General features: G+C 26.1%; 3 protein-coding genes across 3 annotated transcripts in view; 2 read left to right on the forward strand and 1 right to left on the reverse strand.

The window, feature by feature from the left end:
* Window positions 1-9,411, forward strand: part of Bma-test-1 (Thyroglobulin type-1 repeat family protein) — a gene marked incomplete at both ends in the record, with an annotated part of 15,333 nt that extends 5,922 nt beyond the window's left edge. Inside the window, 5 exons of the mRNA XM_043082337.1 lie at window positions 681-782; window positions 8,232-8,378; window positions 8,621-8,749; window positions 9,036-9,179; window positions 9,362-9,411. Coding sequence (XP_042938271.1) covers window positions 681-782; window positions 8,232-8,378; window positions 8,621-8,749; window positions 9,036-9,179; window positions 9,362-9,411 — 572 coding nt within the window. The remainder of the gene's footprint in view (window positions 1-680; window positions 783-8,231; window positions 8,379-8,620; window positions 8,750-9,035; window positions 9,180-9,361) is intronic.
* Window positions 9,412-9,619: 208 nt separating this feature from the next.
* Window positions 9,620-15,907, reverse strand: Bma-bbs-2.1 (Bardet-Biedl syndrome 2 protein homolog, putative; the record flags this gene model as incomplete). The annotated part of the gene is made up of 15 exons (XM_043082338.1): window positions 9,620-9,717; window positions 9,928-10,076; window positions 10,288-10,400; window positions 10,816-10,953; window positions 11,697-11,831; window positions 11,957-12,089; window positions 12,311-12,415; window positions 12,614-12,762; window positions 13,132-13,209; window positions 13,648-13,739; window positions 13,868-13,985; window positions 14,140-14,397; window positions 14,963-15,121; window positions 15,357-15,545; window positions 15,782-15,907. 15 exons carry the CDS (start codon window positions 15,905-15,907, stop codon window positions 9,620-9,622), a joined length of 2,040 nt encoding a protein of 679 aa, XP_042938272.1.
* A 428-nt stretch (window positions 15,908-16,335) lies between these two features.
* Window positions 16,336-19,157, forward strand: Bm10582 (Protein kinase domain containing protein; the record flags this gene model as incomplete). Its single annotated transcript, XM_001895039.2, has 8 exons — window positions 16,336-16,420; window positions 16,626-16,757; window positions 17,065-17,146; window positions 17,272-17,362; window positions 17,860-18,000; window positions 18,378-18,550; window positions 18,668-18,799; window positions 18,971-19,157. The coding sequence occupies 8 exons, from the start codon at window positions 16,336-16,338 to the stop codon at window positions 19,155-19,157; spliced, it is 1,023 nt and encodes a 340-aa protein (XP_001895074.2).
* Between the last annotated feature and the right edge of the window lie 8,613 nt (window positions 19,158-27,770).

The following is a 27,770-nucleotide window of genomic DNA, read 5'->3' on the forward strand; positions in this document are numbered from 1 at the left end:
ACATACAAATACATTAAAAGAAAAAAAGATTTTAAATAAAATAAAAAAAAAAAAAACTGAATTGTTATCTTATCAGACACAATGCATAGTTGTTATCATTTTACTGCTCAGTATCTCAATCTTCATATATAGAATAAAGATAATAGTAAAATTAACATACTGATAAGTAAAATTATATTGATAAGTTAAAAAAACGACAACCAAAAAAAGACAAAGATAATCAATTTAATTTTTCTTTTTTTTTAATTTCATTAATTTTTATTTTGTTATTTGATTAGTAAGTGTAATACTTTCACTAATGATAGAGATAAGAATTATACAAATGATATCACAGTGTGTTTATTGAGAATACCAATGGTAATTAACTGAATTTTGTTGTATTTCAATAAAAGACAAACAAACAAAAAAAACAATTAAAAAAAAAATGAAATGAAAAAAAAAAACAATTAAAAAAAAATGAATTATTTTGAATAAAATTTATCATCAATGCATTCATTATTTATTTGTAATAAATTATTACTTCGTCATTTGCGCTTACTTTTCATTAACATATTTTAATCGAATGCCAACATTTACATTATATCATTTATATTTATTTCCGAAAAAAAGAAAGAAAAATGTATAGAAATGTTTTCCTATTTTAATCGAATGATTAAAATAAATAAATATAATATTTACAGAATGTGACGAGAAGAAATTACATAGTATTGGTGGGCGCTTATTGCAATGGTTCAGTGAGATGCATAAATTAGCAACTATCGATTCCGGATTACCGCTGCACAGTATGTTTTATTAGAATTTTTATCAGGAAAAAACAAGGAAAAAAAAATTAATATCGTATTCCATTTATTACTTCCTATAAAATAATTAATTTTATTGAAAAAAAAAATAATAATAAATTAGCTAAATTGTTTAATTAAAGATAATTTTTTTTTTTAACTTTTAATTCAAAATTTAATTAATGATTATATCAATTAATATATATCAAATTAAAGATTATTTTTTTTTAATTTTTGCACAATTTTGATTGCTATGTATGATATAAGTATTTATTCAATTTTATTTTTTTAATTTTTCAAAAATCAAATGCAAAAAAATGTATACCTCATAAGGTGGTGGTGAATCATTTATACATCCTTCTTCAACTTGTTTTTCTCTTTTATCATTTGATTCTGATGATGACAATTTGATTACATACCTAAATATTATTATCAAAAATTTTATAGTTTTTTTTTCTTTTATTTTCAGGAAAAATGAAAAAAACGTTTTCGTTGAAAAGTTTTAACTTCAATTTTTAGTTTTTTTTTCCAAAAATTTCATCCTTTTTTTATAAATATATATATTGGAGAAAATTTAAAATAATTATATTGGTATTAATATTAATAATAATAATAATAGTAAGAATAATAATAATAATATGAATGAGAAGAATAGGAATTATGATATTATTCCATAGATGGTTGCAAAGTTTCATCGGTTTGCGCAAATGGCACCCTACTGATTTTTATGTCCTCAATGACCTTCTTTCTTTCTTCGGTCTTTTCTTTAGCATTCATTCTATTTCTATGGGAAATTGAGCTTTGCTAAATTTTATTGATGATTTATTACAATTCATGCATTAACTAATCCTTATTCTCTTCCATAATCAAATTTATAAAATAAATCAATGAAAGAAAAAATTTAAAAAAATAAAAATTATTAGCAATAATCCGATAATACCGTATAAATTAATACGCAATATGTGTTTATTGTTGATAGTAAACAGTTGCACCTAATTTAAACTTAAATTAAATATTAACGAAATATATAAATGAGAAATATATAAATGACAATTCATTCAATTCATTGGTATAACTCAGAAAATATTATTTTCCAATCAAAAAATGATTTACTTATTTGTTTATTTGTTTGTTTTTTTTAAATGATGGAATGATTTTTTGAAGAAAATATTGGAGAGAAAAAGAAAAATTAAATAAATATCGGAAAGAATTCATTTAAAGTTTTTACTGCTTTGCAGCGTACAAGTAATCATTTAAAAGTAATCACTTATCGATGATTTTTTTTTAATAGTTTTAATCCTAATGTTTTAGTAATAAAATTAGATTTACTTATACTAATCACATAATATCATGATAAGTGATATTGTGATAACAAACAATTGTTACTAATTATGATTGTTTTTCTTTTTCTGTGCTTATCTATTATCATTAAGTCTCTTATCATTAATTTTCAACGACATTTATAATAGTACAAAATCTAAAAAAAAAAAACTCCAAAAATTTGTTTAAATCATCTGTTTTACCAATTACTATTACTAATTAGTATTACTATTTACTAATTACTATTACCGATTTTACTATTTACAATATATTTCCTCTTTACTATTATTTTTCATTCTTTAATTTTATTATCAATAAAAAAATCTTGTTATTTAATGAAACAACTAATTATTTCTCTTACAAATGTACATCAAATTAACTAAATACATTTTAATCAAAAAAAAAAAGAAAGGAAATTTGCAAGAAAATATTTAAGATATAAATTTAATTTTGCTAATAAATTTTCTTTTTAAAATAAAATAAAATGTTAATAAAAGTAAAGAAAGGGCAAAATTATTTGGTTAATAGCTACTTTATTCTTTATTTTTTTTTTTGTCTTTCCCTTTTTTTCTCCTTCTAAATTTGACAGTCACCCTTTTTCGTAAATTTTACAACAAATCAAACGATGACCTTCTACCTTGTATCATCTATATAACAAAGCGGTACATATCAAAGGACTAAATACGTACATGTAAATTTTGTATAATGTAAGGAAGGCATCGTTAACTTCTAGCAAAGTAAAACTTATGTTTCGGAAAAAATTAAAATTTTTTAAAAACCACGACATGATGATACGATACCGTAATGATTTTGTATAAATGAAAAAGAAATTTTTTATCTTTCTCTTTCATTGGATCTTTTTATGTTGAAAAATTGTTGGAGATAGTTTTGATAATGATCAAAGATAACTGATAATGATAAGCATTTTCAAGTATTTCTTTGACAGCATTAGATAGAGTTATAACTTTGATAATAATTTGATTTGAAATTTTATAATTGTCTATTATAGCAAATAATATGAAACATTTTGTTGTTATCAAGCAATATTGTTAAATTTTTGTTAATAATATGAATAATATGAAATAATATGAAATTTTTTTTAATAATATAAGCATATTGTTAAATTTTGTTGTTAAAATTTACTTTCACTTTTCAAATATTTGAAATTTCAAATACACAAAATTCCAAATATACAAATATTTTTCAAATACTTTTCAAATGAAAACAATGAATTAAAATTCAGTGATGAAGGATTATTATAACTTTTACAAGATTATTAAACTTATTTATATAAATTAGCAAAATAATTTAGTGATTGTAAAATAAAAGAAAATTTTGATTGAAATTAATAATTTGCAAAAATAAACCAAATAAATTCAGTTTTATTTACTTCATAATGCATTTTGTTGCTTCACATAAACACAAAATAATTCTTCCTTATTATTTATTTTTTTTTCTTTTCATTTTCTAATTAAAAAAATAAAAATAAAATTTAAAAAATAAAAAAAGCTAACCTGAAGATGAAATAAAGGAATAGAAGGAAAGCAATCGTTGCAAATAAACCATTGCATAGTGAATAGAGTAATAATTCACTTTGTAATGTCACATATATCTTTTCAGTTTTTTGATTGTCAACTTTTAAAAATGCTTCTGATTGTTGTTGCATTTCAAATTTTCTGCTGTTGTTGTGAATAATTTGAAATTTGAATGAAATTTCTGTCGAAGCATAAAAAAAAAAAAAAACGATTTCGTTAGTTTCGTTTTTCTTCTTGTTGCTTTAGGATTGAAATAATAAAATTGACCAGAAAATCTGAAATTAATAGTTTTTAGCAATATATAACAATTGAAAAAAAAAAATTCGTTTTTTACGATTGCTTATAAAAATTTTTAAAGAAATTTTATGCTTAATTTGGAATAAATTAGTATTTTTTTTTCTTTTAGATTTGGTTGATATTATAATTTTGATTTGCAGTTAATAAAAAAAAAAGAAAAAAAAATTAAATTACTTGGATACATTAGTATAATATAACATAGAAATAAGAGTTCATTAAAATTTTCAAACAAATTTTTTGTTATTTCAATAATTTATTGATTTGTTGTCTAAAAATTTTTTTTTTTCCTACTTTTTTTTCATCATTTTAAAATTGATAAAAATAGGGGAAATTTTTTGAAAATCCTTTTTTTTTTTTCTTTAAATCATTTTATAATTATTTATATAAATGGGAAATATATGAGTGAAAGAAAGCGCAAATATTACAATTTTGATTTGCATTTAACAGAAAAAATATTTTTTAAATTATTACTTTTCAAATTAGTATAAGGTTAGCAAAAAGAAAGAAAAAAAAAAAGAAAAATTAGAATTAGTTATAGATATTAGTATAATAATATAACATAGAAATAAGAGTTCATTTAAATTTTCAAACAAATTTTTTGTTAACTCAATGATTCGATGATTCAATTATTGTCTAAAATACTTTTTTTTTCGTCACTTTTTTTCCTCATCATTTTAAAATCAATTTAAAAACAGATGAAATTTTTAAAAATCTTTTTTTTTTCTTCTTCTTTAAATCATTTTTATAATTAATTATAAAAATGGAAGACAAATGAATGAATGAATGATAAACGTTGATAAGCTTTGATGTTCGAAGTGATATGATTGTGAGATGTGTTGTGAATTAGTATCACCTGTTTGTGTCCAATCACCGCCAACTAATTGGATTATGAGCGATTTTGGAGCAATGACGAAAAGATGTGCGCGTTGTTAGATTGTTGTCCCACCAATGTCGTAAACTACCAGAATTTTCTTCCTGTCAAATTTCCACTCTCTCCTCCCATTTTTCTCCATTTCAATAAAAATTATTTTTAACTCTCTTTTTTTGATAGCTTTTTTTTAAATGATATATTATGAATAATAGGTAAATCATTGATAAGAAACTATGCAAACAGATTTACGAAAATGTGATTAATGTGACATTTAACTAATATGGTGGTGACATCACATCAAATACTTATATTAATACTGCAAAAAAAAAAAAACGAAAGCTTCTAAGTAATATTTCAAGCAATAGTTTAAAAAGATTGGAAAAATCAACAAAAAAAAAAAAAAATTTTTTTTTTGATGAAATAAATAGCTAACATATAATTTCATTTTATACATGAAAAGAAGTAAAAAAAAAAATTTACAAACAAATTTGTGTATTATTGAAATTTCATTTGTAATCACTAATAATCATAGGTTTTAAATTATTTGGCAGATGTGTCTATTTTATTCCTGAAATTAATATCAGAAATTAAAATTGAAATAAAATTTGGACAAATTTTATGGGCCAATTTATTGCCAATCATTGTTCGGCGGGAAAGATGGGAATGATATAGAAAAGAGAAAAAGACCCTCAATCCCTCCAATTTTGAAAATCTGTCGATAGATGACGAATTTCAATTTTCATCAAATTGACAGGACAACATACCCCACAGACTTCTTCTCTTCTATCTGTTAATACCATAGCATGAATTTGAAATTCTTTCTCAAGTGACCCTCAAAAGTTTTCAAATTAATTTCACAGCCTATCAACAGTAATCACATGCAATCAGTCAGTCAGTCAGCCATTTGGTATTTTAATAGGCTTTCAACTGATTAAAATCTATTAATTTAGGCGCCAACTTTTTTTTTTTTCTTCTATATTTTCAATTTGATGAAAAGAAAAATGAGAAATGGATGATTTGAAAGATAAATGAAAGTTTAGAAAATGACTGTTCAAAAAAAAAAAAAAAAAAAAAAGAAAGAAAAAATAGATGAGATAATAGTATAGATTAAAAGAAATTGTGAAAAAATGAATAGGAAAATAAATTTAAAAAAAAATGGAAGTGACAAAAATAAATTTTAAATTTTGAATGTTTCTAAATTTGATAAATACATTAGAATTAATATAAATTGTTTGATTTTATTGAATTATTAATTTGGAAGAATTATTTCTGAATTTATTAAGTTGTAGAATTTCTTTTTGGATAATATACTGTCTGATCTGATGTTAGATGATTAGTTTAAGTTATTATTAAGTTATATATATTTTACTTTTTAAAGAATCTGGATGAGACACATTTGACCTTGACCTCCCGGATCTTTCCTTTCCTAAAACCTTCCGTTTCTTTCTTTCTTATTTTTGCAAACTGAGACTTAAGGCAAAAAAATAAAAAATAAAGGATCAGTTAATTTTTTTTTCTCAGTTTTTCACATTTGCTGAAAAAATTGAACTTTTATCACAAGCTTAATCAGCCTATCAGGTTTGATCAAAATAATCAACTTTTGTTTTGCTAAAAATGATGCAAATTTTGATTTAATTAAATAAGCTAAATGGAATTATGGAACAATTCGATGCAAAATTTTTTGTGAATTTTGAAATATAAAAATTACAAACATTTAAATCTGTATTAATTGAAATACCAATTGCATTTACCATTAAAAATAAAGTACAAAATAATAAAAGGACAATTGAGAATTATTATTAATTTAAATAGGAAATATTTTTCATATCCAAATTTATTATCATCTTACAAAAAAAAAAGAAATTTTTTTATTCCTTCTTTTTTTCAAAGTAATTCAAATTCCATTTTAAACTTTATAAGATAATTTATACATTAGCAATAACATTTTGTAATATTGACAATAAAAAATTGTTGAATAAATTGAGAGAAATAATTTCTAAATTTAATTATCCGAAAAAAAGTGATAAACATTTAATAGTAGCTATAGCATAAAAAATTTTCCAATAATTTTTTCAAAAAAGTTAATATATTTTAATTTATATATATATATATATATATATATATATATATATATATATATATATATTTATTTATTTATTTATTTATTTATTTATTTTAATTAATATATTTATATGATTTAATTTATATATATATATTGATAAAGAGATAGAAAAATTAGGAAATAGTATGAAATTTGAGAAAGAATGATAAAGTTAATTTTAAAAAAGAGAATGATAAGAAAAATAAATGGAATAGAAATAATTTTAAACGGGTCATACAATCGGTGAGCCTTGAAATTTTCGGCATTAATTAGTTTTCTTCATTCTATTTTCTTGATGCTTATCTCCGGTGACAATTTGTATGAGATGACAATGAGTGCCATATCCTAATAACATATGTTTTCTGCATGTTTCAACAACAGTCAATCAATTTCATTTCATTTGTCAATTTGAAGACGACGAAAAAAGAAAATGAAGAAAAAAAAAGTTACGAAAATGATTTGGAATTTGTGAAAAAATTTCATGCTAATTTAAAATGATTGATTGTAATGATTATAAGAAATGGAAAGAATTAAAAAGGAGAGAGGGAGAGGGGTGGAGAGAGAGAGAAGGAATAGAAAAGGTAAAATTGATGTTTTAATATTTGAGAGTTAGATAACTTTCATTTTTTTTCTTTTTTTTTGTAATTGTGTAATATCGCGAAGAATTAGAAATGTATGAATAAATAGATAAAATATTTTTATATTTATTATCATTTTTTCCTGAAATGTACGTATCAAACAAATATTGATATCGTTTCTTTTTTGCATATCAGTGATAAATTATCACTGATAAATCATCATTGATTGCTTAACGGTTTCAGAAAGATTATTAAGAAAATTCCTATTAGTATAAAGAATTCTTTACAAAATCTTTCGCTTTCTTTTCTTGCATTTTCCGTGATATTCCCGTTACTCTGAGGTGGAATTTTCCGGATAAAGCTTTTATCGTATACTATTAAGTGAAAATAGTTACGATTCATGGATATAAAAAGAATTCAGACAAATTAATTTAAAACAAAAAAAATTCAGGAATGAAAGTTTTAACTTATCATCTGTTAGCTTAGATAGTTTGATATCTAAATAACTTAAATAGTTTATTTAAGCTATCAATCGGTAAACCATAATATTTACCTAAATGATACTTATTTAAAATGAAATCTTATCTCTGAATTATATAAACAGAGTGAATAAACAAGAGAACAGCAGAAAAAAAGTGATTGCAATTAGTGAAGATAAGTTAATAAGTAAGCGAATAAATAATAGTTGTAATCAAATAAAAGTGCAGAATAATTAATTAATCAATCAGTTAATTAATTAATTAATTGCAGAACATAAGACAATGTGCCGTAAGGATGTTGCATGGATGTTCCAACAATGGGATGGTAATAATGATGGGGAATTGAGCATAAAGGAATTAATTCCATTAGAAACAGATTTAAACGAGAAATGTCTAAAAGCATACATTGATCGCTGTGGTTGGTAACTTATCTTTTTACAATCTTACACGTCGTTTTTACGTTACGTGTGTTTACGTCATTCATCAAGTCACAAATATGATCAATTATTTTTTTTTTTTAGTGGAAAAGATATCATTTCTATGATTTTAGAATAGTAGGAAGAAAGCATTTTCTGGAATAGTTTCATCACATTTATTATTTATTTGCAATACATCTTTTTCTATTGGAATATTTTGAAATATGATAAATACTGATAACAGATACGGAGCCAGGCAATGATAATGTGATAACATTAGACGAGTGGTGTGATTGCTTTGCTTGGGCTGATAATGATCGCCATGAACCACCATGTCATGCAGCAAAACATCAACAAGATCCACATTTATTGGGTAGGTATATTTTAATGTAATTATCTCTTCTTATCTTTAAACTATTCTATCACTGAAGAATTGTATAAAGGATTAAAAAGATTCCGGAAAAGCACTGTGAGAATTGACCGAAAATTTTTTAGTCAATAAATTCGAGTTTTCCAGAGTGATTTAATCTGAGTTTCTTAAATTTCATTTCATCATTCACTCCGATAAAAGAAATGTTTTTTCTACAGTATGCTTCTTTTACTACGTTACTTTTACTGTAATTTTGCACAATGAATGTTCTGTCGATTACGGTATCTAGGTACCTTTCATCCACGTTGTACATTAGAAGGATATTATAAGGCAGAGCAATGTCATGAGAATTTCTGTTGGTGTGTTGATAAATATGGTCGAGAATTTGATAACTCACGGGTAATGGGTGGTCTTCCGGATTGCGGACAATATGGTATATATTTTCTTGCTATGGTTTATCTAAAAAAAGATTGTTAAATTTTTAACAGAATTTTAAATAAATTTTGGTAGTAAATTTTATCAATTTTACAAAATTCAATAATACTTTAATTTTTAATGAATAATAAATTCAGTAATCATAAGTATTTCACGAATTCATGAATAGATTATTTTTAGCGACTGAAATGGATGAGAATGAAAAGGAAGAACTTATGGCGGAATTATGAAGTGAATTCAATTCATTTTAATGCACAATGATTGATTTCTTTTTCATTCCTTTATAATAGCCTTTTTTGATATATATTTAACCAATTAGCTTTATATTTTCATACTCTATATACGTAAAATACGTCATTTCTTACGTTATAGAAATTATTCCCTGATTTGAAATTCTTAAAAAAATTAGCGATATTTTATTATTATTTGTTTTACATGTTATACACCAAAGAGGATAATTTTTTGAAGCATATCAAAATGTTCCTGAACAATTGCATCTCGACATGCTGAAATTAATCGACTAGCTGGTGCACCCACTGAAATATGAAAAATTGAAATATATCGAAATATGTACTTCAAATAATTAGCTTATAATTTACATAATGATAAGAACATGCAATAGAAAGAATTGTAGAATTTCAATTGTTATATTTCTTAATGTTTCTATAGATTACAATGATTTTGCTGTCATTTCAATTTAACAATGCTAATAGTTTAATTAGTATAATTAATTAAAAAAGAAAAACCTCGAAGTCGAGAGCCTTGTTCAATAATTTTGTTAAGATTTCGAAGAAGTTTAAGCAATTCTTCATGATTATTACAACGTATTTTATGTTCTGCTACCATTGCCTGATTTAACGTATGCATCTTCTGATAATATTTACTCATTAAACAGCTAAAAAAAAAAGAAAAAAAAATTTACGTAAGTTTTTGCAAAACATTGAAATTAATCATAATCAATATTGCTATCGTTTTAGCATTCTAAATATATTGATTGATCAAAAAAAAAAAAACTGAAAACTAAAAGATAAAAGTGAATCGATTGAAAGATCTGAGGAATGATCAATAATCATCCTAGCATTTCGGGAAAAAGACAAACAATTTACAATTGATTGATAGTTCGGGCATCTTCAGCTCGTACCAACATTTCTTTGATCGAATTAGATCGTTCGGCTATCGTTGCAGATAATCGATCACGCATAATGTACATTTCATGTAGCTGTAGGACAAAGAAAAGAACAAAATCGAAATCATTTTATATGAAAACATTTAGTTGGTGTTATTTCTTGAATGGTAGATATTTTATGATACAAAATGTTTGGTACTGATAATACAAATGGTACCAATCGTTTGACACTGAAACACAAATGGTACCAATCGTTTAACACTGACAACACAAGTGGTACCAATTGTTTGACACTGACAACACAAGTGGTACCAATCATTTGACATTGAAACACAAGTGGTACCAAATGTTTGGTACTGATAATACGAGTGGTATTAATAATGCATTTACTAAATTTGATAGCATTGAGTTTAAAAAATTCAATTTTCTCAGTTAAAATTCACATTTTATCGAAATACAAGTCGAATGAGTGAAAAAAAAAATTTTTTTTTCAATATCATTTAAATACCTTTTCTGTAATATCATTGAGTTTGGCAGTTTCACGAGGAAATTCTGCCGTTGTTTGTATTTCAGTGATTCCAAAACTTTCAGCAATTGACTGAATGATATTACCAACTAATTCGATGTCGTTATTTTGAATAATTACCTATAAATAAGTTTTTGTAAAATATTTAAATTTTCTCCCTCTTTTTCATTTTTTTGTTTGATATGGAATTTTCGCTTGCAAATCAAAGTCTAAAAAAAAAAAACGAATTACAAATCTAAAGTTTAATTTTTGGAGTGTGTTATTTGCTCTATGATAATTATAAATATCAATTCAATTGCTTTCCTTTTATTGCAAAATTGAAAAAATTGAAATAATTGATTGATAGTTTTTAGATGCTTAGCATTCTCTATTGTTTCTTCCAACTTTCAATTTTTTTTCCAATATATAAAAATAAAAAATTAATTAATCTGGTAATAATTTTGAAGTAAACATTAATTAATTAAATACATATTTACTTATACTTCTCATTGAATACATTTTAACTTTTTATCCTTGTATGTGTAAAAAGTTTATAAGATGGAACTGCTTATTAGCTCAGTGACATTTTCAACAAGCTTGAAAGTAAACTTAATATACTAATGCTATCCACTCACTATTTGTTTAATAGCCGGAAGATTACTGATTTAGATGATTCAATGGTCCGGCAAGATTTGGATAGAAAATTGAGTGAAAACCGGAATTCTTATCAGAATATCAGAATTCTTATGCTATTTAGTGCTTTTCTGACTTGCCAAGTTTTGAAAAAAAATCACTTTTTTTGAGAAAAATTTTTTCCGGAATTTTTTTTGACAGAATTTCCAAAACGCTTCAGCAAAAAAAAAAAAAAAATGATTTAATATAACCTTTCCGTTTCCATCCATTTCAATAATCAATGATTCGCTGGTTCGTAAACTGATAAAATTAACAGTTAGGTTGAAATCATCTTCACAGACAATTTCATTAGTTAGTAAAAAATTGCTATTAACCCAAATTGCTAACTGAAATAAATCTTATTTTAGGAAAAAATTTTTTGAACATTTTTTCAATTTCAATATTAATTTAAGCTAATTTTAAAAATTTTATTGGTGAAATGACTTTTATTAATATGATGGAAGTAAATTACACGTGGTGGTCGTTCGTTAATATGAAACATTGCTTTTCCTTCTGGTTGTACTACATTTTCCTTTTCCGTATCTAATGCATACATCATAAAACGTGGAATATTACGTGTTACTTCAAAGACGTGTAGCTGAGTGCTAAAATAGTATTTATAATGTTTTGTTTTTCATGCTAGCCTTTTTTATATTCTTCATTTTTTTTTTTGAAATGATCACTAGTAGAAATTAAAGTAATTTTTAATGGAATACTGTAAGATTTGTGTTTTTTTTTTTTTTTTTTTTCGGAATTTTTTTTGCTACAAATTAAATAATAAAAGTATTAAGTAATGTATATGTATTCGAGAGAAATATCAATAAACCTTTTAGCATATCCTACGAGTGCCTTAATGTGAAGATTAACAGCTATATCTTTGGTAGGTCGAAGTTGAATTGCAATACAGGAAGAATAATTTTCGGTTGGATGTCTGAAAATTTATTTTTTTTTTTAAAATGTTGAATTTTCGTTTTTTTTCTTTCTAGAAAAAACAAAAATAGTTAGTGAAAAAAAAAATAATAGTAATAAGAATAAGTTTAATTCATGAAAAGAAATTGTTGTATAATCGAAAGTTTTCCCAAATTAAATAATTTCAAATAAGAAATGTAAAAAGAAAAAGCAAACATACATAATGTATGATTCACCATCGAAAATACCTTCGGCGAATAAAATAACAGATCGGATGATAGCATCACTGGAAACAATCAATTGTAATTCAACGGATGGTACCTTTGATTGATTATTGATTGTTAAAGAGGTTTCCAAAATGGTATCAGCCTGAAATAATGAGAAAATTGCAAGTTTAATGTAAGTTTATATACAAGTTTAATATAAATATAAGTTTCAAGTTTATATAATATAATAATCAAAAATTTAAAGTTTATATTGTGAATTAAATTGTGCGTCGATCTAATTTTTCAACAAATTAATAGAATTATTAAAAATTAAAATTTAATAGTTGACAAAACGTAATCAATGAATTATTTTTTATTATTTTATGTATGTTTTCTTCGTTGAAACCGGAATTGATTTAACTAGCGAATAGTAAGGATACGTACTGCAAGATGATATAAACGTAAACATGTAAATAACTTTTTTAGAAATTAAAGTTAATAAAACTAAATACGCTTAAAACGTGAAACATACCGGAATGATTTGTTTATTTCCCTCATTCTCATTTGATAATGCATTATTTCTACATTGTTCATAGTTTTGTAATTCTGTCTGAAATCCGACAGATATATTATTTAGTAATAATTAATGCTTTAAATTAAGAATTTATTCGTCGAAAAACAATTTAGATTTATAGGTTTTACTTTTGAAATGAGAAAAACACTAATTTTTTGTTTTCTTTTCTTAAAACTTAATATTTACTTGTAAAAACTGGCACTTAAATTCTAAACAAAAAAAAAAGGAAAAGAAGAAACGCTTACCTTGAATATAGGGCTAAAATTTATTTATACTTTAGCTTTCACGTAATTGTAAATAAAACTAACATATAATATACATAATCAACGTTAACAATTTTAACATATTTCATTTATTTAAGTCAAAAAATGATAGATTTTTCGCGTTACTTTAGGATTTTAAAAAAAGTGAAATTTAGAGAAAAAAAAACTATTGAAGAATTTAGAATATTTGTTTTAAAAAATATATACTTACCAATAAATCATATTTTTTTAGATTAAGTTCATGCAATAAATTTTGCTTATCATTAATTCTATTTTGTTTCTTATCAATTATAAAACCATGAACTGAAAAAGGTGAAAGTTCAATATGAAGAAATTATATTAATATTAAATTAATGAGTGAGAAGTTTTCTTTTTTCTTTTATTTATGAATGATCGTCTAAATGATTCATTTACACAACAATTAAACAAACCATTTCCATCCGTAGAAACAACAATTAATTGATCACCGGTAATAAAGGTAGTAGCAATCTGATTATTGATTGATTCTTTTAATTTTACTTCACCTGTTACTGGATCTCTCATATCAATCTGCAATATTACGTTATATGCTCTAAGCGTACGATAAGTTTTATTTTTTCTTTTACTTATTTCAAAATATTCTAAATAAAAATTTTCACGTAATTAACTGCTGTAGAATTTACTTTTTAGCAATATTTTTGGTTAATTAAAATGATTAGCTTACCTTACCATGGATCCATGTACATACCAAAGCTTTAGGATCCGGAAATTGTATTAATGCTACAGCCTGACTTTTACTTTTTATCCTCCATAACCGTGTATTTCCACTATATGCACCTAATGTACCATTCATTAAGGCATATGCAAAAATACCATCACCCAAATCACATAATCCGGTTATGGCATCCGTTTCTGTCATTTCATAAAGTAACAAATCATTCTTGAAAATACGAATATCAAAACTTTCTGATCCAACAATAAGCTGAAAAAAAAAAAAAAAATGGAGAATTTCAAAAAAGTATTTCAAATCATTTTCTTCTTATTTCATGGGTAATTTTCATATCTTGGTTTTCCATTTTTTTTTTTTAAATCCATTTATTTTATCTTTGTACGTCATTCCGCTCGGCTTGCATAGCGACACATTGTAATCGAAATCAAGAATGATGCATTTTGCACCATATAAACTGGAAATAAACTGAATTCCCGAAGTTCCAATTTCAGATAGAACATGCTGAATTAGCACTCAGTATTCCAGTTTAAGTAAAATTTTATATTATCGAAATAAGTGAAAGATTATGAAAATAAAAGAATTTCATATTATTAAAATTTTTGCAAATTTTAAAATTTGATTAAATTTTTTGAACTCAGTGAACTTTATGTTCAAATTATTTGAACATGCATATATCTTTAGCAATATTTCAAAAAAACAAAAAAACAAAATGTATCGTTGAAAAATTCCGGGACACAATTTGTTTTTACTTTTTTACCTGAATAAAGTTTAATTAATGAAGGTAAAAAGATCAGAAATTTATCAACAAAATTCACACCTCATTCAAACCATCATTATCGATATCTGATAAGCAAAGTGATAAGACATTATCACCAGTAACAGTCCAGAAGGCATCATTTCCCTCGATATCTAAACCCCAGACAGCACAATTGCCACCACAAAAGATAAGCTTATCATAGGTGTTAAATTTTCCCACCTGAAATTTGATTTTATGAAGTTAATAAAGAAAATGAAGAATTTGTACATAAAAGTAATAATTTTAAAACGAGTAAATTAGATAAATCAGTCAAAATTGAAAACTAATATTTCAAATTATTTAATCAAATAAATTTACATATTTTATGTGACGAATCATTTTATATATATATATATATGTTATTACAAAACTTTTTCATGTATATCTTTTCAGGTAAATATATCAAAAATTACACCTGTATGCAATTGACACCATCAATAATTTCACGTTGAATTAATGTTGTATTATTGTAAGCATCATAAATTAATAAACCACTTATTGTACCAACAATAATTGCATCATGTGTCTTATCCAATGTGGTTACTTCCAATGCACGAATTTTTTCATTTATATTAAGAACTGTTTCATTATCATGAATTATAACCTGAAATTTAGCGAATATTTCAAAAATTCAAAATTTCTAATTAAAAATTTTCATGCTTACAATAAAATGAAATATTGCTTATTTTTGAAATATCATTCTTAAACGAAAGATTTAATATATATATATATGCATATAAAAGAAAAGTTTTATTAAAATTACATTCGACAATTATTTGAAACTATTATTTGTTTAATAAAAAAAAAATAATAATGAGTGACTGTAATTTGCATACAAACCTTATTTGTTGTTGTTGCAACAATAAGTTGTAATTGTCCTGTCTCATCAATTATACCAAATCGTGCACAACCAGGTACAATATGATGAGATATTCTATAGGTAAACTCTGATCGAAGGCCTAACATCAAATAGCACTGTTATTAGATGGGAATTAAGCAAAAGCAAATGGTAACGTTGCCAAGGGTAACCAATGGACACGCTAGACACAACAATGCAATGCAATTGTGTAATTTAAAATATTTCTTAATAAAAATATATAAGTTAAACTTATACCTTACAAAATATCAAAATGATCGTTGAATTGTTAAGTTTTAAATTAATGAATGAATTGAATGTTTATTTAAATTTAAAATCTTTTTTAGATAGATTTGACCTTAAGTGCATTTTTTTTTTTTTTTTTTTTTTTTTTTAACACAGCGATTTCATTTCAAACAGTAATGTCAGAAGTTTAAAATTAAAAATTTTCACTGTAATCTAATTTTTTGTCTAATTTTTAACTTACATTTACAATTCATAATTTTTGATAATGATTAAACTAAAATAAAAGTGCAGCATGAATTTGCAATCGATCATTTTAGTAATTTTACATCTGTGTGAAAGGTTGTTGGATTCAAATCTTTTCTATTGTTGTACTGATGGTTGGTAGATTGATTTTAGCAGAGAGAATTTAAATGAAATAAAATTTTTTATTATATAAATGTTATATATTTTTGAAAGTAAATCTACTTTGAAAAATTTTTTTTTAGAAATGTATAAAATTTTCAAATTTCAATATCTTGTCTCTTTCATTTTTTTTTCGTTTTGAATTTAATGAAAGTTAAGCTATAATGAAATATATTGAAGTTATATGGGAAAAACGATGCATAGAAAAAATGGCGATAGAATCAGAGACTAATCATTCTGAAACTGTCGCATCAAATGTGACAATTTTGAACTGTTTGCAAGGAAAAGGAATTTATTATAAGCAAGTTATAGGTTTGCGCATATGAATATAATTTTCAAAAAACATTTATAAAAATTTTGTAACATTTGAAAACAATTTTTATTTTTTTTTTTTTAATTTATATTTTAAATTTAAACTTTAATAGTAAGCAATGCAAATAGGAATACAAAATCACTAAAGATTTGATGTAAGTTTTTTTCTATTTTACAATTAGTAATTGTAAAAAAATTGTAGAAATATGACAAAATAAAATAAATTTATTATACAAATGAAAACAATTAAAAGAATTATATAATTGAGAGTCATTACAGGTGACAAATACTGTATAGCATTTTTCAGGTAAGGGGACATTTTCATCGGTTAGATGTGCATGGCATAGTGAAATGAAAAAAAATGTTGCACTTAAAATTATTGATACAAGGTATGCTACAATTAATTAACCCTTTAATTAATCTTTAATTAAATTAAAGTTAATTAGTTAAATACTTCCTTCATTTCCGATTCTTTTTTCATGTGAATATCAAATCAAAATTTCATTATTTTCAGCTCAAATTCTGATTTCATAGTACGTTTTCTACCACGTGAAAAAATTATCGTTCAGCAATTGAACCATGCAAATATTATTAAAAATTTTGAAGTTAGTCATTAATCGAACTTCTATCAGAAAATTAATTTCACAGCAATAATAACAATTTAATATTAGTAGCAATTTTCATTGGCACTAAAATGCTAATTGAGATTTATATTTAATTATATTTTTTATATTTAATTATATATTGAGATTTATATTTAATTATATTTATTATATTACAACAAATAAAGTAACATGTTCCAGTCTAAATTATTCATTCTTAATTTATATCAGCAAAAACAAATTTAGTAATGAAAACAGACCAAAAAAACGAATTAAACTGAACTAGCGAAGATAAGAATGATAATATTTCTAATAACCAATTAAAGTGATAAAATGATGTGATGATACATTGGACAATGTAAATTATCAAATCAAAAATAAACAAATAAGTAAAAAATAAACGAAAAACAAAGAAGCAAAAAGAAAAAAGAACATTTCAAGATGCTTTTATTGTATTTCTTTAATGTCAGATCATAAATGATAAAAGATTTCTTTATCAGATCATAAATGAGGAACCGTATGTATGCTTCGTTCAAGAATATGCTATGCACGGTGATCTCTTACAAAAAATCAAGAAAAATAATTGGATCGATGAGGATGAGGGTCGATTTTATTTTCGACAACTTATTGAAGCACTTACGGTATTTTAATATGTAATGAATTATTGTAATTAGCTAATTAAACTTTTGTAAGCATGATTTTTGACATTTTTAAATCAGGTATAGTTGAATAAAATTACTTCCTTTTACATAAATTTACTTTTCAACTTAATTACTTAATTGAATTTTCAATTTAATTACTGTGACATTTGAATCTTTCACAATTTGTTATTCATGGCAGAACGAGTTATAAGTTAAAAGCTTACATATATACACATATTTTTTTAATTTTCATTTGATGAATATCCAATATTTTTTCATAACAAATTTTAAATGTTTATAAAAAGAATTGTGTAATAAATTTAATCATAAATCTATTAAATTTTCAATCAGATCTCAATCATATTAAAATAGTTTAGTATTTGAAATCAATCAGTATAGCACATCGTGATATCAAGTGTGAAAATGTATTATTGGACAGTTGTGATAATGTTAAACTTGGCGATTTTGGCTTTGCTCGATTTATGAAAGCTGATGAAGTGTCGCATACATTTTGTGGATCTCGAGCTTATGTTGCACCTGAATTATTGAGGTGATGATAATTATGATAAGCCAGGCTTTTTTTCATTCAAACTTTTCTGTGATGTTGCATATGAAAGTAAAACTCTGCAACTTCTGCCCAATACAGTAATGAAAAGTGTATACTTAGGTCATATCCATATAACGGTTTCCTGGCAGATATTTGGAGTACAGGTATATTGCTATATGTTATGGTTACCGGATTTATGCCATATGATGATCGAAATATCAATAAAATGCTTGAAAAACAATTGCAACATCGGTAGTTTGACTTCAATTATTTATAGTATATGTGATTTGACCTTCGTAAATTAATACTTCTAATATTTAAGTCTTTTCGATTATCTTTCAAGCATTAACTACATAATATATAACAGATATCAATTATTAATAAGTGATCTTACGTAAGTTCTAATGTAATCCGTAGTTGTAGGATTACATTTCCACGTCGTCGTAATTTGAGTGCTGAAGTAAAAGAACTTATCTATGCTATGGTACATCCGGTACCATTAAAACGACGACCATATGACGAAATTATCAAATCGTCATGGCTTGCTGATATAAAGTACGAACTTCGCACAGAACCATTTTCTCAAAACTCTGATAAAATCACATCGTAACACAAATTAAAATCAATCAAATGTTCATTTTGCATTCAAAACGACTGATGTTGAACTTATTGATATAATACAACTTATCCAAAAGAAAAAACTATCAAAAATTCACTTTGGAATAATACTTTAATGGCGAAATTGATAAAATTTGTAATTAGTAACAGTTTTAATCAAATTTCAACGTCGAAGTTAATTTTAATTGCAAATTTAAGTATGCATATTTACGAAAATTTTGCAGTTTCCATCAATTCCTGTAATTTAAACCAAGAAAATAAATTTTGTTTTAATTAAGTGGAGACAATATAATAGAATTGTAATTCATTAAGAAAATATGTTTTCTAAACATAATTGACAATTATATTTGCCATGCATGTGATCTGCTCACATCCTATCGTGGTCACTTGACAACTTAAATAAAAAACATTCCATATTTGAATAACATTTAAATGGCGAAATTAATAAAAAATGTAATTATTAATATTCTCAATTAATTTTTGACATTGAAAATAATTTTTATTACAAATTTAAGCATTCATCGTTACGAAAATCCGGCAGTTTCTACCAGTTGCTGTAATTTAAATGAGAGAAAAGTCTTTAATTTTGTTAAATTTCGTTTTAATTAAGTGCTAATAAGATTAAAGTTTTTGCAAAAATTAAAATTTTTTTCTCTATTTAAATTATAAAAACTGCGCAAAATGCACGTTTTTCATAATGGTCCATTCTTAAATTTACAATTATAATTAATTTCAATGTCAAAAATGTTTCTAATCATAATCATTTTTATTTTGTCATTTTAGTTTAGTTCCAAAGCAAAATCTTGGAATTTTTTTTTTTTGTTTTGTTTTGGTTGTCAAAGTTTATGCTAGGATGTGAATATATCGTTCTAATGAAAGTACAATGGAAATAAAAATATAAATTAAGTTTGACATGCATATTTATAGATAGATAAATGTATTTGATGAATTTTGATTTTATAATTTTATTGACACTTAGTTAAGTCAAAATTTGAAATTATATCCTTGTTTAGACTGCTGGTACAAATTTTCATAACGATCCATTCTTAAATTTATAATTAAAGTTAATTTCAATGTCGAAAATAACTTGATCACAACTATTTTTTATTTCCCATTTTAGCTTTGCTCATTTATTTCTTCTCTCAATGTTATTCACCTGAAAATATCTTATCAAGCATTCAACTGCAATTGTTTCACTTTTTTTTTGATTCAGCCATAATCTTTTCTTGCAAGTTCATTGAAAATAATGCATCTAATCTTGACAAAAATTGACACTGCAAATTATTGAATTCATATATTGTAATACTAATAAAGCAGAAATATTCTATTTATGAGATTTGAGCTGTTTTGATATAACGAAATGAAAAATCAATTTACGGTCTTAATTCTGCTTATGTACAAATTTATTTGAATATTATTTCTTTTTTTTTTTTTTATTCCGCAATGCTAAAATGTAATGAGTGATCAAATACTTCGCTTATTTGTATGTTAGCATCTTACTTCCTCACAATTATTTCCTGGCAATTAAGATTTCTTTAGTTCTCATAAAGGTTATAGTGAATTCATGTAGATATATTATTTCACATGAGGTCTTGTCATTTTTGCATTTTCATAACTTTCTAATAAGATGAGAATAAGTAAAAAAGAAAATAAGATTTACTGTCATTTGTAACTTTGAAGAAGAGTAATTTTGTACTGATTATATCTTAAATTTGTTCACATTGAGTTAAATCAGACAATGTTATAAATTTACTAAACAATAAAATGGATGAATTTCAGTTTTATTAAATACTTTTCTGACTTTTTCACATTTTTTCAACAACCAATTTCTTTTAAATATAGTGGGAAGATTAATGTCTCTGAAATCCAACTTTAGACTAAAGATCACAGCAAGTCGGTGACCCGAAATTTTAGCAACAGCGAGCAGATGATCAGCCATCTTACTGTGTGCAGAATCCATTTGCCTTTTAATGCCATAGTTGAATCCATCAGTTAAAAATCCATCGATTTGTCGATTTGTTATTGGAATTCAATTGCTCATTTTAATTCCATTAAAATGACAATATGTAAAAAGTGACTCTCATAGAAGTTCGCACCGAATCAGTAATTTTTTTTAACCTCTGATTTGCAACTTTGGGAAATTTTTATTTTTTATATCACTTTTCCTGTTAAGATTAAGCAAAATCTTCTTAAAATAGCGTCCAACATAAATTATATAATTGATAAACTTTAATAACATGACAGCATCACTTAATCCAATTCACATATAATCAAGTATCATCTCATAGATCTTGTACAAGCGAAGCGTCTCGCTTGCTTTATTTCACTATAAAAAAATATAGGAAATTAAGGAACCATAGATGAAACAAATTCAAAGATGAAATAAAATTGCAAAAAATGTCACAATTGCTTTGCATAAATTATTTTCAGCAGTATAATATAGCAGCTGAAATGAAATTATTCAGTGTAAAGGATCAAACACTGATTGCTATTATTATATCATTAAATGTAATAATTTATATTCTATTACTATTAGCCCCATATTGTTTGTTGCACGCGGAACAAAGTTATCAATATACATAGTTGCCACCTCCATCTGAATGAGCATTTATACATGCGATTATTTAACAATATCTAACAGAAGTAACAGAAGGCCTCTGTCAAACTCTCTTCCACAAATTTCTTTCATTTATTTTGTTCTCTTTTTAGAGTTTTGACTTATGAGAAAGATTTGGAACTCGATAATAATTTAGAAAAGCATTTATTTGGGCAAATTTTTCCTTCGGCATTTGTCAATGAGCAATTGCCTAGTAAATTTGAATGTTTTCAGAATTGGCAACAAATTATTCTCGTTGGCAGTTGGCATGCATTTCATCTATTTCTTCTTCTTCTTTTTGCAACTGAACAATATTCAAACAACCGTAAGCCCATTTAAAGTTTAAAAAATAGAACATAGCGTTGCGATACCATGGAGATTTAAATTTTTACCCGGTATGAGATTGATAATTGCATATCATTTGAGGTAGCGCAAACGGATCAAACAGAACCATTGGATTTATCAATATCAAAAGTGAAAGAGAAAGGCAATGCATTACAAGGCTTATCAATGGAAAGAAAGTGTGAAGAAGAAATTGGACTGCAATTGCTTCAAACAAAAACATTGTATTCAACCGCTTCAAAAGTCAGTGATGAACGAATTCCAATCGAAACAGTCATGAAAGTAATGGAAATGTCAAAGCAGGAAAGTAGAACGAAAAAGAAGCAACGCCACGATGTACACCAAAAGCAAGAACATACGATGACTCATACCGATGAGAAGCCGTACAGTTGTCCGACATGCAAAAAGAACTTCACTGAGTCCGGCAATATGAAAAGGCATGTGATGAGTCATACGGGTGAAAAACCATACAGTTGTCCGATATGCGGGAAAAGTTCCACTCATCCCGGTAATATGAAAAAACATATGATGACTCATACCGGTGAGAAGCCGTGCAGTTGTCCGATTTGCAAGAAGAATTTCACTGATTCCAGTAATATGAAAAGACATATGATGACTCATACCGGTGAGAAGCCGTGCAGTTGTCCGATTTGCAAGAAGAATTTCACTGACTCCAGTAATATGAAAAAACATATAATGACTCATACCGGTGAAAAGCCGTACAGTTGCCCGACATGTAAAAAGAATTTCACTAACTCCGATAATATGAAGCAACACATGCTGACTCATACCGGTGAAAAGCCGTACAGTTGTCCAACATGCAAAAAGAATTTTACTCAGTTCAGTAATATGAAAAAACATGTGATGATTCATACCGGTGAGAAACCGTACAGTTGTTCAATATGCAAAAAGAATTTCACTCAGTTCGGAGATATGAAAAAACATATGATGATTCATACAGGTGAAAAGCCATACAGTTGTCCGATATGCGGAAAATGTTACACTCGAAGATACATTTTGCAGTCTCACATGGTAACTCATGACATGAATAGACCTGTTTACCACTGTACTGCATGCAGTAAAGATTTTCAGACTAAATGCGGCTTGAAATTACACATGCGGAATCATTAAAAATTACGCTTTACGTCTTATTTTCAATTAAATACGCATTGCTATTCCTGTTATTATTGATTATTTATATTTTTCATCAGCAAATTCTTCTGTCATTTGTCTTTATTTGTTAAATAATTCTCTCTCACTATTATTGTTGTTATAGTTGCGTTAATCTTGGTCATATAAATTTTTATCATTTTTCATGTCATTTTTCTTGTTAAGATCAATCAAAATCTCCTTAAAATAGCGCCCAACATGCATGATATAATTGGCAAACTTTAATAATATAGTAGCATCACTTTAACTCAGTTTACATACAGTACATTCTTTCTGAAAAATGAACTAATCAAGTATCATCTCACAGATCTTGTATAAACGAAGCGTCTCGCTTGCTTTATTTCACTATAAAAAACATTCAGAAAATTAAGTAACCATACATAAAACAAGTACAAAATGAGAAAGAAAACAAACAATGAAAGTAATATAACGGGCGTTCATGTGAACACACGCTTGAAATCATGGCAGAAATAACAAAAGATACAAATAAATAGTAAATATAGCAGCCATCATACTTTTTTACTCATGTGAAGGAATTTTATGAACAAAAGTCTGTGTTCATAATTTTGCAGTGAATTAAACCCAGCCATGATATTGCTAATTTACTTAGCAATTATACATTAATGAACTTAATTAGTGACATAGGCTTAGGAAAAAAATATGTAATCAATAAGAGTAACAGAATTTTCTTATAGAAGAACAACAAACAATTCAAGCCAAAATTTAAATATTTACACTTACATCCAGACTAGCAACTTCTCCCAAAATAATTAAATTTACAAATCTTCTACGACAAATTTGATGCCACAAGCCAAGAAAAGGAATATAATTACAATAGCCTTTACTATTATTGATGGCTTGGAAATAAATTGAAAAGGTGTGATTCATGAAGGAAACAGTTACATGGTAAACTGCTTTATTAGCATGAGGCTCTATACTGCTGTAGCTTCGTCCTGAATAACATCATATTGTAGGCGATATGTATTTGAAATTTATAAAAGTTTGCTTTCTTTACAGGTGCATGAAATTCAGTTCTTTCTAGTTCAAGATGCTTCAAACATTTATATTTTCTGAAAGGTCCATTCTAGTGTTTAATTAACATGCAAAAATGTTTTCAGTTTTCAGTCTTCTTATATAGCAAGCAATATGCGTAAAAAAGTATATGATTTACAATAAGAAAGAGTAACCAGTCTAACAAAAAGCTTGATTAGACAGTAACAAAAAAAAAAAAAAAAAAAAAAAAAAAACTGATTAGTTTACAAGCAAATTTAATTACTAGTTGACAAACCGCAAAGGATATTATTAAGCAAAGGTTGTTAACTTCGTAGATTCAAGGATAATTCACAATTAGTGGCGACACAATAATGAGATCAACTAAATGAGCAGATACTGTGTAAACAATATGTAAAAGATTTAAGACTAAACATAGGGTTGAAAACAAAAAGAGTTATAAGCTTTATTTGCAAGATTTCATAGAACATATTACTTACTCATATAATATTTTAGAGTCTCACGATATTAAAATTACTATGAACACTTCCCTACGGGAAAGTGCCTAGTAATTTTACCAAGAATCAGGAGAATTCAACTTCAGTTCTTCTCTATCAAGTTACTGTGCTAACTGCTTCTGCTAATAAAGGAATTATTATATTTTTTTGTTACCCCAAACATTTAAATCCAACAAATCTCTTCGAGATCAGCAGCCTCTCTAAAAATAATTGAATTTATAAATCTTCCACGACAGCCAACTGTTATTGGACGGAACCAACGTTGTTCCTAACTGGTAGGACTTTACCGCCTTTTTTTTAGTTTTATTATGCTTGGAATTTGAAGGGTTAATGAGTATTAGAAATCATCAAATGTAATCATTTGATTTGAAGCTATCGTCATCATATGGTGTTATATACGATGACTGTAAAAATTTTTAATATGCTTAATTTACACAGATAACACAAAGCAAATTTGAAAATAAACTTTAAAAATGAAATCCAAACGAAATATTTGATGAAAAATTTAACATTCATAAATCAATATTATCAATTACAAGAGTTGCAGCAACGTAGTTTTCCCTCTCGTTAATATTCCCAAAGACTGGAAAATGTGGAAAAATTGAAACAAAAGGAAATAATATTGCAAAAAATGTCACAATTGCTATACATAAATTATTTTCAACAGTATAATATAGCAACTGAAATGAAATTATTCAGTGAAAAGGATCAAACACTGATTGCTATTATTATATCATTAAATGTAATAATTTATATTCTATTACTATTAGCCCCATATTGTTTGTTGCACGCGGAAGAAAGTTATCAATATACATAGTTGCCACCTCCATCTGAATGAGCATTTATACATGCGATTATTTAACAATATCTAACAGAAGTAACAGAAGGCCTCTGTCAAACTCTCTTCCACAAATTTCTTTCATTTATTTTGTTCTCTTTTCAGAGCTCTGATTAGAATTTTGGGACTCGATGATAATCTAGAAAAGCATTTATTTGGGCAAATTTTTCCTTCGGCATTTGTCAATGAGCAATTGCCTAGTAAATTTGAATGTTTTCAGAATTGGCAACAAATTATTCTCGTTGGCAGTTGGCATGCATTTCATCTATTTCTTCTTCTTCTTTTTGCAACTGAACAATATTCAAACAACCGTAAGCCCATTTAAAGTTTAAAAAATAGAACATAGCGTTGCGATACCATGGAGATTTAAATTTTTACCCGGTATGAGATTGATAATTGCATATCATTTGAGGTAGCGCAAACGGATCAAACAGAACCATTGGATTTATCAATATCAAAAGTGAAAGAGAAAGGCAATGCATTACAAGGCTTATCAATGGAAAGAAAGTGTGAAGAAGAAATTGGACTGCAATTGCTTCAAACAAAAACATTGTATTCAACCGCTTCAAAAGTCAGTGATGAACGAATTCCAATCGAAACAGTCATGAAAGTAATGGAAATGTCAAAGCAGGAAAGTAGAACGAAAAAGAAGCAACGCCACGATGTACACCAAAAGCAAGAACATACGATGACTCATACCGATGAGAAGCCGTACAGTTGTCCGACATGCAAAAAGAACTTCACTGAGTCCGGCAATATGAAAAGGCATGTGATGAGTCATACGGGTGAAAAACCATACAGTTGTCCGATATGCGGGAAAAGTTCCACTCATCCCGGTAATATGAAAAAACATATGATGACTCATACCGGTGAGAAGCCGTGCAGTTGTCCGATTTGCAAGAAGAATTTCACTGATTCCAGTAATATGAAAAGACATATGATGACTCATACCGGTGAGAAGCCGTGCAGTTGTCCGATTTGCAAGAAGAATTTCACTGACTCCAGTAATATGAAAAAACATATAATGACTCATACCGGTGAAAAGCCGTACAGTTGCCCGACATGTAAAAAGAATTTCACTAACTCCGATAATATGAAGCAACACATGCTGACTCATACCGGTGAAAAGCCGTACAGTTGTCCAACATGCAAAAAGAATTTTACTCAGTTCAGTAATATGAAAAAACATGTGATGATTCATACCGGTGAGAAACCGTACAGTTGTTCAATATGCAAAAAGAATTTCACTCAGTTCGGAGATATGAAAAAACATATGATGATTCATACAGGTGAAAAGCCATACAGTTGTCCGATATGCGGAAAATGTTACACTCGAAGATACATTTTGCAGTCTCACATGGTAACTCATGACATGAATAGACCTGTTTACCACTGTACTGCATGCAGTAAAGATTTTCAGACTAAATGCGGCTTGAAATTACACATGCGGAATCATTAAAAATTACGCTTTACGTCTTATTTTCAATTAAATACGCATTGCTATTCCTGTTATTATTGATTATTTATATTTTTCATCAGCAAATTCTTCTGTCATTTGTCTTTATTTGTTAAATAATTCTCTCTCACTATTATTGTTGTTATAGTTGCGTTAATCTTGGTCATATAAATTTTTATCATTTTTCATGTCATTTTTCTTGTTAAGATCAATCAAAATCTCCTTAAAATAGCGCCCAACATGCATGATATAATTGGCAAACTTTAATAATATAGTAGCATCACTTTAACTCAGTTTACATACAGTACATTCTTTCTGAAAAATGAACTAATCAAGTATCATCTCACAGATCTTGTATAAACGAAGCGTCTCGCTTGCTTTATTTCACTATAAAAAACATTCAGAAAATTAAGTAACCATACATAAAACAAGTACAAAATGAGAAAGAAAACAAACAATGAAAGTAATATAACGGGCGTTCATGTGAACACACGCTTGAAATCATGGCAGAAATAACAAAAGATACAAATAAATAGTAAATATAGCAGCCATCATACTTTTTTACTCATGTGAAGGAATTTTATGAACAAAAGTCTGTGTTCATAATTTTGCAGTGAATTAAACCCAGCCATGATATTGCTAATTTACTTAGCAATTATACATTAATGAACTTAATTAGTGACATAGGCTTAGGA

Source organism: Brugia malayi (genome assembly GCF_000002995.4).
Source record: "Brugia malayi strain FR3 genome assembly, contig: Bm_v4_Chr4_scaffold_001, whole genome shotgun sequence".
NCBI lineage: Eukaryota > Metazoa > Nematoda > Chromadorea > Rhabditida > Onchocercidae > Brugia > Brugia malayi.